Source organism: Anolis carolinensis, chromosome 3 (assembly GCF_035594765.1).
Source record: "Anolis carolinensis isolate JA03-04 chromosome 3, rAnoCar3.1.pri, whole genome shotgun sequence".
Classification (NCBI taxonomy): domain Eukaryota; kingdom Metazoa; phylum Chordata; class Lepidosauria; order Squamata; family Dactyloidae; genus Anolis; species Anolis carolinensis.
In genome coordinates this window covers 186,596,887-186,615,133 of record NC_085843.1, presented here as the reverse complement: position 1 = coordinate 186,615,133, position 18,247 = coordinate 186,596,887, and the positions used below count along the sequence as shown (strand labels likewise).

The 18,247-nt window shown below is 39.8% G+C and overlaps 1 protein-coding gene across 7 annotated transcripts in view; it reads left to right on the top strand.

Moving 5' to 3' along the window:
* The window catches only part of pax2 (paired box 2), a 143,794-nt gene that overhangs the window by 84,465 nt on the left and 41,082 nt on the right, over positions 1-18,247 (top strand). For 6 of the 7 annotated variants that reach the window (XM_062975903.1, XM_062975900.1, XM_062975902.1 and 3 more), the window contains one exon: positions 16,361-16,536. The exons of the other annotated variant lie outside the window; for it this stretch is intronic. In XM_062975903.1, coding sequence (XP_062831973.1) covers positions 16,361-16,536 — 176 coding nt within the window. The remainder of the gene's footprint in view (positions 1-16,360; positions 16,537-18,247) is intronic. 7 annotated transcript variants of the gene reach the window in all.

The window sequence follows — 18,247 nt, the reverse complement described above, 5'->3', positions numbered from 1 at the left end:
AGCTTCTGCCAACCTAGCAGTTCGAAAACATGCCAATGTGAGTAGATCAATAGGTACTGCTCCGGCGGGAAGGTAACGGTGCTCCATGCAGTCATGCCGGCCACATGACCTTGGAGGTGTCTATGGACAACGCCCGCTCTTCAGCTTAGAAATGGAGATGAGCACCAACCCCCAGAGGCAGACATGACTGGACCTAACGTCAGGGGAAACCTTTACCTTTTTTTTTTTTTTTACTATACCACTATATTGCAATATTATTAGCAATATTGCACATAATATAAAATATATTATTATTATATTATTATATTGTATGATTATTAGTATTATATTGTATTACAATATTATGATCAATAATACAATATGTCTAGCAATAATTGGATTAGACAAGTGTAACATTTATTCTGTCTCTTTGACCTTCGAATCCTATATCTTTAAAATAAAAAAGAAATTACTTATATTAAAAAATGTCTGTTGAAGATGGCTTGTATGCTTTGAGTGGGAAGGACCTTTTTAACACAAATCAGTTGGAACTCTTTTATTATATTGTGTTGTAGTGTCTGTATCTGTGCAGAATACATGAAGTTTTGGTGTGCAGATCTGTCTCAATCTTGTTAAATGAAGATAGCTAAAGTGATACTTCAAACAGAATCAATGTTGAACAGTACGGATTAGCCAAATGAAAGCAACAGCTTTGATCGGCAATACGTGCTCCCAGAAGGTTGGGTGCATACAGAAGTACAAATTTGCACTGTTAATTTATCTGGAACAATTGTAACCCAGTTGTTCATTGTCCTTTTCCTAGCCTTTATCTGTCCTCTGGGTATTCATGAACAATCCAAGTTAATTCAAGTGATCTTGTTGTTCATTATTCACATGAAGATGAGTTATTACATGTAATGCCGATCTACATAAAATGGAATGCTAGAGTGAGAGATGTTTTGGTAAATTAATGGAAAGAATAAGAATGTAAACTGCCGCTTGTTGTGCTACACAATCTATAGAGTAATTCTGGAGTGCATACAGGTGCCACCAACCCAAAATATAAGCCATGTCCCTGCAGAGGAAGAACAGCTGGCAACAGTAAGGCAAAAATGTTGCAGGACAGAATGTAGCCAGACAGAAATTCATTTAATGCCTGAATCTCCAAGGAAAGAGCAAGGGGTGTTTTCTCAAGAGCTTGTTTACCAATATGATTTTCATATGGAGCATGGCTCCCAAATTAATTCTCAGGGCTGAATGCGTCTGCCACCTGCTTTGGAACAACTGAGATCGTATACAACTTATCTGTTGCTCCCTGAATTAATAAAATTCTGGAATGATCCAGTGCACTGAATAGCCAGGGAAATCAGAGTGTGTGACATAATGCTTTCCACATGATGTGTTAGTCATGGGGATTTTCTGGGAAATGTCAAAGTTTGATTGTAAGCCTGAGAGCAGGGAGCTGTCTATTAATTGTAAAGTGGGATGTGTAGTGATGGTACAATTTAAATAAGACGAGACCTGTTTCAGAATACAGGCAATCCCCAAGTTACAAACAAAATAGATTCTGTAGGTTTGCCAAACTACTACCGAGCACAATTCAAAGCGCTGGTTTTGGCCTATAAAGCTCTAAACGGTTCCAGTACAACTTACCTGTCCAAGTATATGAACCTGTCAGAGAATTAAGATCTGTAGGGGAGGCCCTGCTCTGGGTTTCACCCCCATGGAAAGCATGACTGGTGGGGATGAGAGACAAGACCTTCTCCGTGGTGGCCCCTTGGTTGTGGAACTCCCTCCCCAGTGATATCCGATTGTCCCCCTCCCCCCTGGTATTTAGAAAAAAAGTGAAGACCTGGCTCTGCAACCAGGCATTTGGATAGTGCAATATAACATTAGCACAATGTAGCATGTAAGTGACAGCCTCAGGACTGGATATTTGTTTTAATGGTTTTATGATATTTATATGCTTTTAATAGTTTATTATTTTGATGTTTTATTTTATGTTGTTAAATGTGTGGCATTGAATATTGCCATTTGTATACCACACTGAGTACCTGACAAGGGTGAGAAGAACAGGATAAAAAGGTAAAAAAGGTAAAGGTTTTCCCCTGATGTTAAGTCCAGTTGTGACCGACTGGGGGTTGGTGCTCATCTCCATTTCTAAGCCGAAGAGTCGGCGTTGTCTGTAGACACCTCCAAGGTCATGTGGCCGGCATGAATGCATGGAGCGCTGTTACCTTCCTGCTGGAGCGGTACCTATTGATCTACTCACATTTGCATGTTTTCGAACTGCTAGGTTGGCAGGAGCTGGGGCTAACAGCGGGCGCTCATTCCGCTCCTGGGATTTGAACCTGGGACCTTTTGGTCTGCAAGTTCAGCAGCTCAGCGCTTTAACAAAATAAAGCTAATAAATAAATAAATAAATAAATTTATCCTTAAGTTGTATTTGTATGTAAGTTGGAACAGGTACATTTTTATGTGTAAGTCCAGCCAAAACTATATCTATCCATCCATCTATCTATATAGCTTTGGATAGCACAGGAAAGGGTTAACACCTTGTGGGCTTTGTTTTTCTGTCTGTGTCCATGTTCAGAAGATTTCACCTCACTTTCTGTCCCTGTGATAATTGGATTTTGAAAAATTTGGCTTGTTGTGGAAAAAATGATTGATGATAAAGCTTCAGTGGAGACCTTTTCCCCATGATCATTCTTTCAGGAGTGAATTTCCCATCCTAGAGGTAGATTTCTCTCACTTGCTGTTGTCTCACCAGTTCTTTAATATAAGTCGTTTATAAGTCAGATGTTTGTAACTCGGGGACTGCCTGTATATAACATTGAGGTTCTCAAACCAGGAGATAGCCAGGAGCATCCGTATAGCAAATCCGGTGGGCAGCGGGGGAAACCGTCATCCCACAACCGGCATCGCTGCCTTCCCCATCACATGGGCAAAAGAGTCACTGCCCAGCTTCTCCTCGCACTGTCCCTGGCTTACCCAATGAGAACATGGGTAGCCAACCATGTTCTCAGGGCTCCGCCCTAAGATGAACCTAGAAAGAGCCAGAATGGAGCCCCACCGGAAAGAGCCATGCGTCATGTGATGGGCTCCGGCACACTGTATGCTGGCTCTGTCCTGGAAGCGCCCAAGCCTCATGTGACGAGGTCCCGAGTCTCATTGGAAGAAAGTCTCATTGAATGTAATGGGTTTAACTTCTGCATGGCAGTATTGGAAAACCAGATTGGGAATAGATCCTCATTCCACAGCCCTTCCTAGGTCAGGTGATACCAGCCTACTATCCAATTACCCCATTTTAGCAAAGGACCATCTTGATTAATCTCTCTGCCACCCCACTTTTCAATGTCTTTCAAAACATCTTAGTTTCTCTATCCTCCTACTTTCCCCTATCACCTAAATTCAATGGCTGCAAACATAATTCAAAGGCCAAAAGTACTGTAACTCAGTTAAATTAGCAGGGGGAAACATATATGGAGCTTTATTGCTTATGGAGGAATATGGTAAGGCCATATAGTCCAGTTTCTGAATCCAGATTTTTTTTTTTTGTTTGAAATGTAATATAGGGCAGTGTAGACTCATATAACTCAGTTTAGTGCAGTTCAATCTGCATTATAAGAGGCTGGATCTACACTGCCCTATAATCCAATTTCAGAATATAGATTAACTGCATTAAATTGGCTTAAAACAGTCTACATACCCGATAATCCAGATCAATGCAGTTAATCCACCTTCTGAAATTTGATTATAGGGCAGTGTAGATCCAGGCAGAGTATATACTGACCATTATAATGCAGTTCAAACTGGAATGGAGATGGGGGCTCAGTCACAGAACTTGTGGCTTTTTTTCAGCATGCCAAACTGCCAGCCATGTATTGTGTAAGTATGGTAGCCATTCTCCGCTTTTTTCAGATCTGGTTTGTTATGTAATTATGAAAATTCAACCCAATAATTGCAGAACTACTGCTGTTTTTCCTCATTTAAAGCAGGGATCCTCAATTTTTTTTTAAGTGGAGGGCTTGAACGGACGTATCCGTGAGCCTTAGTTTGGGGAATTTTGAGTTAAGGTTTTCAGATGAGCAAACATAGAGCACACTAACAGTAAAGAAAGATCAAAAATATTTTTATACAAACTTTGAATGCAATTTTCCTGCTTCTTGGCAGGGAGTTGGATTGGATGGCCCACGAGATCTCTCCCAGCTCCATGTTTCTATGATTCTATGTTTTATATTATACATGTACTGTTGTATCAAGGAGACTCTAGAAACTATGCAGCTTCTACATTCGTTTACCGTATATACTCGAGTATAAGCCGACCTGAATATAAGCTGAGGCACCTAATTTTATCACAAAACTGGGAAAACCTATTGACTCAAGTATAAGACGAGGGTGGGAAATGCAGCAGCTACTGGCAAATTTCAAAAATAAAAATAAATATAGATACTAATAAAATTACATTATTTGAGGCATCAATAGGTTTAATGTTTTTGAATGTTTACATAAAATTGTAATTTATGGTGATGATGATGATAATAATAATAATAATAATTTAATAAGATAAGACTGTCTAAGTCTGATTACCTATATACTTGAGTATAAGCTGACCCGAATATAAGCCAGCCAGGATCCTCACTCGAGTATAAGCCGAGGGGAGCTTTTTCAGCCCTAAAAAGGGGCTGAAAAACTAGGCTTATACTCGAGTATATACAGTACATGCCATTTTTTAGTATTCCCAAGGACAGTAGTCCCATCTAGTATAGAAAAGACCAGAAAAATCCAATATTTTATTTTACATGAAATTTTGCGGCAGCAAGTTCCCTATTTCAAGCCAAGGGGTGAAGTACAATTAGTTTGTGTGTTAGTCTTCTACATGTCACAGCACTTCTACATGTAGCTGAGTGCTAGATTGCTCTAGCTGCAGCCTGAAAAAACAGTGTAAGTAGATTCATTTTTGCTTCCACCGGAGGCATCTTTTGAATGGGAGATTTTTGTCTGAAAATCCTAACAAGCCTTAGCTCCTTTTCTAATCTGCAGTATTAACATGGACTGTATCCTGTAGACAAGATTGCAGTTATAATGCCATCTATAATTAAACTACAAAAAGTAGTAACACAGGGCTCTCTGTTATCCCAATTATTGTTTAATTTATGTATTGTAACAAAGGTAGAACAGATTAGACAAGATAGACACATCAAGAGGGCCAGCCTGGGTCAACCTGAAATTAAAATTATGTTTTAGGCAAGGATCTTGGGATGTTGGTTCTTATTCTTAAAATAAATTAGAAGCATTTGACAAAATATCTAGATACTTCATTAATTTGAAGAAATCACTAATGTTTCAGTAAATATGGAGGAGAATGAGAAAAGGCTGTACTTATAAACTTATTAAAATGCAAAACAAATACATTATGGTACTTTTCCAGATAATATCTGCAATATAATTGAAAGTAGTCACTTGTAGACCCCACAGAAATGTGACAATGAGTTGAATTAATCATTTCTTGGTTGGGAAGAGTAGCTGGCATCAAAACATACAGTACTTGAAATATTGTTTATCTTATTTCTTTTTCTTACTTTACCAAACTGGATGTTCTGATAAATCTAACAAGATTCAAACAGTATAGATATACAGAATTAGAAAACGGCAAGGATTAAGGCATGAATTAGCAAGAGGGTTTTAAAGTGTGGATTCCTGATGCCTAATATTGTATATAAGTATCATGCAGTTTTATTGGTTACAGTGACGCAGTTATTGTTTCAAACATTTAAAAATACTTCACATTGTTTGAACTGGAGAACAGAAGTAATAATACCCCTTTAGTGGTATGGTTATGGCTCACTCATTCAGAAAAGGGATGTGTAGCATTTCATTAGCAATACTTGCGGACCATGCAGTCATGCCAGCCACATGACCTTGGAGGTGTCTATGGACAACGCCGGCTCTTCAGCTTAGAAATGGAAATGAGCACCAACCCCCAGACTCGGTCATGACTGGACTTAACGTCAGGGGAACCTTTACCTTTACCTACTATTGTAAAAGTTTGGATAATGCAGAGGCTTATTTTTGTTTCAGGTATACAGTAGAGTCTCACTTATCCAACACTCGCTTATCCAACGTTATGGATTATCCAACGCATTTTTGTAGTCAATGTTTTCAATATATCATGATATTTTGGTGCGAAATTTGTAAATACAGTAATTACTACGTAGCATTACTGCGTATTGAACTACATTTTCTGCCAGATTTGTTGTATAACATGATGTTTTGGTGCTTAATTTGTAAAATCATAACTTAATTTGATGTTTAATAGGCTTATCCTTAATCTCTCCTTATTATCCAACATATTCGCTTATCCAACGTTCTGCCGGCCCGTTTATGTTGGATAAGTGAGACTCTACTGTATCTCTTTTGGACATAATAATAGGTTTTCAGAAAGAGAAAGAAGCAGAGATTCACTTTGCCTGATTTGAAGGAAACTCAGTCAAATTAGAAGTTTTTGTTTCCTGGGATGATTCTGTCTATTTTGCTGTTTGTTTGTTTGGCTTAAGTGATTCAGGAGATTAGGGGTGCGTTTACACAATGTGGGGCCGAGTCAGCCTGCAGGTATTTACGAAACACGCAAAGGCTGATCCAATTGAACCTGGAAAAAGCCGCCTAATGATTTGGGAAAGACCAAATCCTGCACCATGTTTGACCAGTGTAGACACCCACCTTTGATTCCTGTGCAGAATCAGAGGTGGGTACTTTGACAGCCATCCCACATTCCTCAGGCAGCCCATGGACATGGGGTGGCTATCTCTTCCTATACTTCCCCATCCTGATTTTGGCTTCAAAACAGAAAAAACACACATATCTGACTTATTGCAGCTCTTCTTCCTGGTTTCTTGCCGTGTGACTGGCAAAGTATCTTGAGAGGAACAGGGGAGGGGCTCGAGTACCTGCATTTCTTTCCATTTTGAGGGCAAAATCAGAGGGGCCAAATCGGTTTTGGCATGGCTGTGCTGCTGGCCGCCATCTCATCACCAAGGCATCTTAGTGCATTCCTGTTGGACCACAATGCTGGTTCCCACTTGTATTATATGTCTGTGGTTACTCTTCATTTTCTTCCCTCCCCCACCAATATTTGCTGGTGCAAGTTATATTAAAGGAGGATAGATTTGGGACCTCATCACACTTACCAATTTAACTGTCTTAGGATGTTTGCCAGTCAGTTGAGGAACAGATCAATATGGGAAGGAGCCATTGGAGCTAGCACACTTCTGCCCCAGTTGGGCAACATTTCCTCTGTATGATGGGGAAAGCGTTGTCATGCAGGAATGGCAAAACGGCTTGCTGGCAAAATGGCACGGGGAGGGGTGTGTGTGATAAGGTCCTTAGAGGGTCAGACAAGGAAATGTGGCTAGAAATTCTGTTTCATTTTTTAAATTGTTACAAGACAGCATGCAAATTAGCAAATTATTGTATTAGATATAGACAGTAAAGGATCTTGAAAATTGAACAGGATTGGGATTGGGAGTACAGTATTCCCAAATTTGGGGAATATGTATCAGTATACCTGTGAAATTATGGAAGTTTTAAAATGTACTTGATGAAAACTTTATCTATTTATTTCTTTATTTACCATATTTATATCCCGCCCTTCTCACCCTGAAGGAAACGCAGAGTGGCCTTAAAGATAGGCAAAAATTCAATGTCATATAAAACAAACAATAAATTAAAAAATAAACTTAAGGGAGAACTTTTTCAGTGAACAATATGTAATATTATATAAATGTAATAAAGATCTCTAAAAATATTCCCAAGAGTAACTGATTTCTGATGTAATACAGAAAAAGAGGAGGGACATCTGCTTATGTATTGTGGTGGTGTTCTTCAGTCATGCAAGGTTGAAGTGAGACTGTAAACAGTAAAAAAAACCAGTACAATTTAATCCTATCCTATGTATTGGTGAGATCCATGTTGATTGCATTCTATTGGCAGAATCTTGCTGATCTGTTCCAATACCAATTGTTGATCAATGGGAAAACAAGATATAGCTTGCTATGGTCATAAATAAAACACGACACGTTGTTATAAATGAGGAAGATAAATTCAAATCAGATATTTCAGGAAAAAATGAACTCTGTTCATTATTGGAACATAGATTTGGTGATATAATATTTGACTTTGGAAATATACAATATTTTTTAAATTGTCTTATATTTGTGGATCTAAAAGGGTAGGGGCATGTGCTCAGAAGTAAACTATCTAGCCTATAATCCATTTAAAGATTAAAATAGCTGCCAGATTATATAGATCTGGCCCAGTATAGTCCACCATAGGAGCCCCGGTGGCGAAGTGCGTTAAAGTGCTGAGCTGCTGAACTTGCAGACCGAAAGGTCCCAGGTTCAAACCCCGGGAGCGGCATGAGCAGCCGCTGTTAGCTCCAGCTCCTGCTAACCTAGCAGTTCGAAAACATGCAAATGTGAGTAGATCAATAGGTACCGCTGTGGCGGGAAGGTAATGGCGGTCCATGCAGTCATGCCAGCCACGTGACCTTGGAGGTGTCTACGGACAACGCTGGCTCTTCGGCTTAGAAATGGAGATGAGCACCAAACCCCAGAGTCAGACATGACTGGACTTAACGTCAGGGGAAACCTTTACATTTACCTTATAGTCCACCAATCTGTATGGAAATCACATGTCAGGTACTCAATAGCATTTGTTTTTGTGTTTCCCAGTCAGCATGTTCTTATATGATTGGCATGCCAACAGGGTTTGAGGCAGATGCATTTGAGGGGTGTTTGTGTTATATGAAAATGATGCTTCACTATTCTCTGTGGTATTGATGCTAAGATACAAATGCTTCGTATAGGTTACTGAAATGATGATCAGTCCTGGTAAGAAATCTGTCTCTGTGTATGTATGTGACTTATGGCCACTATGAATTTTATAGGGCTTTCCTAGACAAGGAATACTCAAGAGATGGTTTTGCCAGTTCCTTCCACTGAAAGAGAGCATAGTTGGGAGACTAGCCATATGGTATATTGGGGCAAAGTCCTCTGTTTCGTTTTACTTGCACAATTATTCCAACATGGACTCCCTAGAATTTGGGTTGCTAGCATTTTTCAGTCTCTTGTTAGGCCCAGGAGACGCTAGGAGTGCAGTGGGAAGCAGGGCCTGTCTGCACAGGCTGGGACTAGCTGCTGTGAATGACAAGCGCTGTGTATTGATCGTTTTCTAAACTCGTCCCAGCCGATAGAAGGTAATTAATGACTCCATTTGCCTCAGTACCAAGCAGAACAATTGAGTTTGAAACGGCAACAACTGGCAGTGATGTGAAAGCTCCCCAAGGGGGAATATCTCGGAAAGAAGCTGACTGGCCCTGCCTGCTGTGGGACACAGGAACATATTTGTGGGAGGAAGGGGTGTATGAGAAAGAGAATGGCACCGAGGCAGAGTTTGGGATAAAGGATGCTAGAGCACCCCCTTTTTTCCAAAAATAAGGGACACTTCAAAGTTACGATTTCTGAAACAAAGGGCCTCCTTATGATCTGTAAAACGATATAAGAATGCAAAGGGTCCCTTTTTGGGGGACCCAACCTAAGCATTTTTGTTGTAGCTGAAGATCAACTAAGAGTGCTTAAATGTTTACCTTTGCTGACTTGCCATTTGTTAGGATTGCTGTTTTTTGTCATGTCAAGGATGTTATCCCGGAATGGCATCTTAGTATGGTGAGGATTTAGGACATGGAATATGCTTGGCTATTAGTTCACAGACACCGAACATAAGTAGCTCACTTGCAATTATAGCATCTCCTTATTTGGCATGCAGTATCCTAAAACCCTAAAGGCACCAGTTCCGGTTTGCTCTTGGAAGCTAAGCAAGATCAACTCTGGTTAGGTGTCGGATTGGAGACTGCCAAGAATACCAAGTGCAATTGGCTATATTGCAGAGAAATGCTATATTGCAAAAGACTTCAAAATATTCCTTGCCTGAAAAAACCCCTATAAAATTCATGGGTCATCATAAGTCGAAAGGAACTTGGATGACACATGCACACATATGTGACATGCTGTTTTGTCTTTAGTATGTTGTTGTCGACAGCAGATACAGTTAGTTCATTCATTTTTGGATCTACAGAACTAGATCTGCTAGAAAAGTTAGATCTGCTATGAGCCCCAACATTTATGAATACAGTGTTTCTTAACATTGTTTCTGAAGAAAAACTAGTAAAGTTTTAAATCTGTCAATTAAAAAGCATGTAATTAGTGAGCCAATATTTGTTTTTTATTTTGTTCTGTGAGGCCCCTTTTACACTGCTAAGTAATCCAGATTATCAAAGCAGATAATCCACATTTATTTGCTTTGAACTGGATTATATGCATCTACACTGTCATATAATCCAGTTCAAAGCAGATAATCTGGATTTTATATGGCGGTATAGAAGGGGCCTGAGAACTATCTAATCACTCTCCTTCTGGGACATAATAGAAAATGCATTCAATTCATACTAGAGAAAACTGCTGATAAATATTCTGGATGTATTTGTTAAGATGCTTTGAGTCTCTTGCAGGAGAGACAAAGCAGAAGATAATAATAATAATAATAATAACAACAACAACAACAACAACAACAACAACAACTTTATTTATATACCGCCCTATCTCCCGAATGGGACTCAGTGCAGTTTCCAGTCATAAAACAACACATACATTACATTACAGCGTAATAACACATTATTAACAAAGTAAAACTATACAATTAAATAGCAATAAATAACACACAACCTAATCAAAGGGTAAAGGTAAAGGTTTCCCCTGACGTTAAGTCCAGTCATGTCTGACTCTGGGGGTTGGTGCTCATCTCCATTTCTAAGCCGAAGAGCTGGCGTTGTCCGTAGACACCTCCAAAGTCATGTGGCCTGCATGACTGCATGGAGCGCCGTTACCTTCCTGCCGGAGCGGTACCTATTGATCTACTCACATTGGCATGTTTTCAAACTGCTAGGTTGGCAGGAGCTGGAGCTAACAGCGGCCGCTCACGCCGCTCCTGGGGTTTGAACCTGGGACCTTTCGGTCTCCAGCTCAGTGCTTTAACGCACTTCGCCAAAGGGACGGGAACCATAAACCCAATATATTAAAAAAAAATCATGATGATGATGATGATGTAATTGTTCATCATAATTTGGATCCTCGGAATCCATAATTTCCAACTTTTCTGAAAGCTGCCAATTTCCTCTGATACACACATGTTGGAAGCTTGCCTTGAAGTCACAACTGGTCAAGCATTCAAACCTATTCCTCACAAATCTTTCTCTAGCTATTTATTCATTGCTTTTGGGAGGTGGCATGGGAGGGACATGAGTGTCAAGAAAGATTAGCATAATTATCAGTGCAGAATTAAACACAGAAAATTGCCTGATACAGCATCTGAAAATTTCTTTGTTCTTGAACTATATAAACAGTGCCCTTGTTTTCAATGCTCTCTGCCATTTTTAGATAGATTCTAATCCTGTGTGTAGCTTCTCAGACCTAGGATCCAGTGAGTTCACTGATGCCTACTCCCAGGTAATTGTGTACCATACTGCAGCCTTCGTTTTTCCGACTTATAACTTCACCCTTTTCACCATCTGTCCCTACTTGGAGACTGTCGTATTTGATGTCCTGAGTTTGTGTGCAGAGCAGCAGTAACCCCCAGAACTATCAGTGGGACATGATTGATCAATTGAATTCCATAGCAGCTGAAAAATGTGGGATTAAGTAGTGTATTATACGCACAATGAGTTGAGGCATGATGTTCATTTCAAGTTCATTTTGCTGGCCCTCTGCCACCAGATCAGGCAATCAATAGGGGCAGCAGATATCATATATCACCTCTCTCCCTACTAGGGAGAGCACCATAATCTCTCGCAAATTTAGAGTGACAGATTTGTCAAGATCTGAAGGGACCTGAATAAATGAAGGGAAAGAGAAGCTTACAGTGGCTTGAGATAGCTCAGGTTTCAGCTCCTGAAAACAAAGTCACAGTGTATACATGCGCATTTCTACACAGGCATGAATGCTCTGTGTGGAATTGTAGATACAAAGGTGGCTGCTGGACAGATTGCATTAATTAGATTATAGTTCAGTTTCTGCAGCTCAGAATGGAGATGATTTGGGACTCAGGTTTCAAAGTTTTTAGGGACAATATTACAAAGAGTATGCATGTATGTAGTATTTCTCTACCTACAGTGCCCATGATAAATAGGAAAGGATACGGCAAAAAATGGACTTCACAGAAATAAAATATGAATGCAGTCACCTGCCCGAAGTTATTTATTAGATACTTAAACATGCTTAATGTTATATATGGATAGTCCTTAAGTGAAATAAAAAGCACATAAATAGTGCGGGGAGGTTGTTTGTGCATATATTTTACTGTATGATTGGGGCCAGGTTCCTAATATATGTAGCTTGCTAATCATGTGTCGCTATTCAGGGAAAAGAGTAGGATATTAAATTAGTAAATAAATAACCTCACTCATGTGTGACCAAGTGCTATTTGGGCATATTTCTACTTTAAACAGCACTTACACAAAACATGCAGTTTGGGATAAAGTGCTATTTGGCAAAACCGCAATTGATCCCACTTAGCTGAACTTCTTTGCTGTATTCCAATTCCAGTTCCAGCCTCCTGTATCATAGTACAGTAACTATTACCTCATCCACAATTACATTTTTCATCTTTTAAAAATGTGATCTCTGAGCATCATAAGGCTTGGGCAGAGAAGTGGATATGTGGAAATGTGAAGGACTGGGTGGGTGGAAGTATTAGGAGAAGTACCGTATATACTCGAGTATAAGCTAATACAAATATAAGCCGAGGCACCTAATTTTACCACAAAAAACTGGGAAAGCTTATTGACTTGAGTATAAGACGGGGGTAGGAAATGCAACAGCTGCTGGTAAATTTCAAAAATAAAAATAGATTCCAATACTGTTACATTAATTGAGGCATCAGTAGGTTAAATGTTTTTGAATATTTACATAAAACTGTAATTTAAGATAATAATAAGACTTTAATAAGATAAGACTGTCTAACTCTGATTATCTATATACTCTACTATAAACCAACCAGAATGTAAACCAGCCAGGGCCCTCACTCAAATATTAGCCAAGGGGGCGGGGGAGCTTTTCAGCCATAAAACAGGCTAAAATTCTGCTTATACTCAAGTATATACGGCAAGTCTGAAAATTATTTATTAATGCACAGTAGCTCAGATTGAAAACAAGTACATTCCATGTGTTAATTAATGCTGCTTGTTTTGTTATTTGCCAATTTGTTAGAATACAGGAAGGGAAAATCTTTACATAAGCTCTTTTGTTTTATTTCATTTTATCTTTCATTGCTACCAATAAGTGGTTCAGAAGGTAGTGGCTTTGGGTGCATCTTGACAATGCAAATAAGGCTATGCTGATCCGAATCATAGAATAGTAGAGTTGGAAGAGACCTCATGGGCCATCCAGTCCAACCCCTTGCCAAGAAGCAGGAAATCGCATTCAAAGCACCCCCGACAGATGGCCATCCAGTCTCTGCTTAAAAGCCTCCAAAGAAGGAGCCTCCACGACACTCCGGGGCAGAGAGTTCCATTGCTGAAGAGCTCTCACAGTGAGGAAGTTCTTCCTGATGTTCAGGTGGAATCTCCTTTCCTGTAGTTTGAAGCCGTTGTTCCGCGTCCTAATCTAACCCCCCCCCCCCTCGCTACAGGCCTGCTCCCCTTGAACTTACCTTAGTGGAAATGAAAATGGCAATGGACACTGCTTGGCACCTGGAGTGACAATATTTAGAGTACTGTCGGGAAGAGGGGAAATCGCTGCTCTTTCTCCACCCTTTTACCCCCAGTCTCTTCAGCACTTGGTATGTTATCATTTCAGGCACTGAGTAGTGTCCACCACCAAATAGGAAGTGGCACAATTGATTATACGTCCGCAAAGTATCTAGATACTCCCAAATTTTGAGGAAGCTCTTGAGTATCCAGTGACTTTTGTTAATGCAGGTTAAGATGAAACATGTAAATTTGAGAATTCAAATTCAGTTCAAGAATTTGTTTCTGTGGAAATAAGGAAAGATTTTCTATCTGGCCCTGGAAGCTAAGCAAGGTACTTGGGGTGAGAACGTGCCAACGAATATCAAGTGCTGTAGGCTATATTTCAGTGAAATGAACTAGCAAAACCACTTCTGCATATTCCTTCCCTTAGAAATTCATGTGATCGCCATAAGTTGACAGGTGACTGAAGGCACACACAAGGAAGGTTAACGTCAGCAAAAAGCTTTCCCCTCTCCTCACAGTATGATTCCCCTTTGCCTTCATAAGGAAATCAGAGAGGGAAAGAAGCAGGAAGCTGCAGACTTGTACTCATTAAAGCAAGATATTGTCCCTGCTCTCACAGGTAATACTGTATTAGTTTACTGTGTATAATGCAGTATTGACTATACCATATTGTATAATCACATATCAGCTGACACGTAGAGCAATCAGAAAGGAAGTGGCAGTATAAGTCGTCCATAATAGAGAAGTAACCTTGAAGGAGGGACTCCAATTTGGATCCCAGAATGACTCCTGGCATTTTTTTTTAAAGTTAAGTTTCCAAACCTCCTTTCCTTGGGAATGGAAAAGGAAAGTATTTCTCAGTAAATGTAACATATGTAATTATTTGATAAATTGTATACCTCCTGATTATGAATCTGTTCCGATTTTTAAAATTTGCTGAGCACGTATGTTGTTGTCACCAAAAATGTAAGTCAGTTTGTGTAACATACAAAAGTGATCCCCCATCCATGATAGGGCTATCATATTTCTTAATATAAAGCAGTGGTTCTCAACCTGTGAGTCCCCAGATATTTTGACCTTAAAATCCCAGAAATCCTATCAGCTGGTAAACTGGCTGGGATTTTTGAGAGTTGTAGGCCAAAACACTTGGGAACCCACAGGTTGAGAACCACTGATATAGAGAAATAGATGATATTCTAACATTCTTAAACTCTAGTGAGGCATAGTTCATGAGGAAATTGAATATAGAATAAATCAAAAAATTAATACAGGTTGTCTAGCCTTCTCTTTCTGACACAAGGGGAGCATCTACATGTGCAAGATATAGCAATGCTGATCTGGAGTGGGATCCTCCAGATCAGTGTCATTGAAGTCCACATGGCCAACCAAGCAGACCCAGGACCTAACAGGTGTCTACACTGCACAGCCTCAAGCCAGCTCAATGGCTGGATAGCATCCGTACAGCTCCATGGCATCAGAACGAATTTGGCATTGCCAGACAACCACCATTACCTTTCCACTGTTTATCTGGCATTTGCAGTGGCTACTGTGCACAAAAGCAGCAGTAGTTGCCACACAGCGCATGTAGAGATTATAGCCAGAGTGACAAGGTGATGTAAGAAAAGGTGGAAAAGGAATAGCTCCCCCCTTTCCCACTTCCCTTCTCCAATCGCTCCATCATTTTAGCAATCATTTCTACAGGCTCTGAGTGGTGACCTCTGCCATTGTTTGCCTGGTGGTCACTGCTAAGGACAGAATGACAGGGGAAGATAAGTGCCATCCCGTCTCCTTGGGCTGACTGAGCCCAGGGAAAGTTGGATGGCACTGTAAACAACTGTGGTCATTTCCAAATAGGAAGCGGCCCAACTATTTACACTGGCTCAAAATATGAGCAAGCTCTGGAGCATCGTGTGACTTTTTTTAATATTGGAGAAGGCAGAAAATGGGTCTCATGTGTCACGTGGATGCCACAGGGTCTGTTCATCCTCAATCCAACTCATATGGCACATGTAGACAGAATTGAGCCTTAACTACATCTGGTAGAAGGAGTGGAATCACACCTGGCACTTAGCACATTTGGATTTTATTACTTTGAAAGATGGCTTGTCAGGTGCAAACATGCTTGGATCACAGTAGTTTATATTGTGCTATGGAGGTCATCTCTATCAAAGGTCAGCAAATGCACAATGCAAAATATTTCTGGGAAACTACACATTATTGGTATTGTCCATTAGCAGGTGTCCCTCTTCTGCTTGGCACTGATGATTTTGTAATTTTTATGAGTAGGACTCAACTAACATAAATCATCACGCTGTCCACGCCATATCATACCTGGCTGATGATATTCTGAACTTTAAGCAAAATATTAACCCCAGAACATAATACAAGTACTGAGCTATGGTTTTGAAGCCCTAGTGATTTCTCTGGTGAAAAATGCACTCTCGGGAGGTGGCCTTGCCAGAGGGAGGAAGTGTAAAGGGGCCAGACCCTCTTGTGGAGAAACCTGAAAGGAGATATCAGGTACCTACACCACATAGGAAACCTTACTAATGCCCTGTTGTCTCTTCCTGTCTCTGATAGAAGTATCCGAAGGCTCAGTCCCCAACGGCGATTCCCAGAGCAGTGTGGATAGTTTGCGGAAGCACCTTCGTGCCGACACTTTCACACAACAGCAGCTGGAAGCTTTAGATCGAGTCTTCGAGCGTCCTTCTTACCCAGATGTGTTTCAGTCATCAGAGCACATCAAATCTGAGCAGGTGTGGACTCAGTCTGGGGGAAACAAGCTTATTGGATATATGCAGCTCCAGAAGACAACAGATAGTTCAATTCCACCCTTATGAACATGCCTTACTTTCTTGTAAGATCTACACTATAGACTTTATAATAGTTAATACTTCTTTCCTGGGAACTGTAGTTGTGTGAAGGGGACTAACTTGTAAAAAGATTCGCCCAGAAATCACAACCAGTTTACCAGCAGTTAGGATTTCTTGGAGTTGAAGGCCAAAACATCTGGGGACCCACAGGTTGAGAACCACTGCCCTAGAGCAAGGCCACGTACGTATAAATGACTTGCTTCCTTGACTGCCTGCACATATGAAAAATTTAACTGTTCATACATATATATAAGGACACATCCATGAAGAGTCTTTCTGGATAAAATCCCTGTGTACAAGACATTCCCATATTACTTTTAGAGGCTGGTGGCCTGTACACCTGCACAGTGCTTACAAGCACACGAAAACAACACAGAAAGGGGTGGTAACAATTGCCTAAAGATTCCTTTTCCATTCTGTAGCCTTCTTTTGGAGATAGTTCCCTTAATCCATGCCTCTGGTTGAAGTTCTATACTGTAAAATACACTAATAATGTTAAGTTCATCCAACAATTTAAATTGTATACACGCGCTACATGGAAATACACACAAATTTAATACAAACCTTTATTTATTCATTCATTCACTCAGTATCCTACCCCTTTCCTGATATGGAGTCCAAAAGCAGTTTAGAACATGTATTAAAACAGAATATTTCTAGCAGCTACATCTTATTTTTAAAAGAATTCACACATTAAAATACAATTTTAAATAATTTTTAAAGTATTGCAGGCAAACATAGCTACCCACAGAGAGTTTAATATTTTTGTAGATGCAAAAAAACCCATTTGATTATTTCATTACTTTAAAATGCCCTCAAATAGCCACACCGGGACCAAACAATTAAGGATTGTCATTTTAAAAGTATTATTCTGTCTTTTGTCTGGGATTTCTAGAGGAGTGATATTGTTGAAGTTGACCAGACGTGTAGATATGTGCAAAGTCTTTGTTTGCTTGACTGAAGTTAAGAGTTGTTTCCTTCAACAAGCAGGAGCTCTAGCAGTCATTTTCACAATTGATCTCTAACAGTGGCTCTTGTACAGAGCTCTGTGAACTGTTGGAACTTTATGTGGATTTTATTAAGATTGAAATACATTTAGTAGTTTTTGGTACATTTTTCTAGGGCGCAGAACACACAAAAGTTATAAAGCAATACATGAATTAAATATTTATTACGAACCATCACATAAATCAGTGAGTATGTGGTCAAATAAAAAGAATTAGTTGCCAGAAGTGGTATATATTTAAAGACACTTTTGAGGCAAAAAGTACAGTTCTGAGCAAACTGATGTAAAAGTAAAACTAATTAATCACATTGGGATTTACTCCAGAGTAGACGCCAACGAGGCAAGCTCCTGTTATATAACAAATACTCCAAATTACAAGGATTCTTCCTGCTGAGTTTTCTCACAGGAGGTCTACTGACTAGGATTTCTTGTGCTTTCTTCAAACTGTTGGGTAATGATAATCGTATCACAGATGGCCTACAGGCCAAGGAAGAAGTAGACCTAGCTGACTTAAGCAGAACTATTCACCCCTTCTGTTCTCTGTGTTCAACACAGAGGTGCCTCCCAAAAGAATAACGTCTTTTCTTA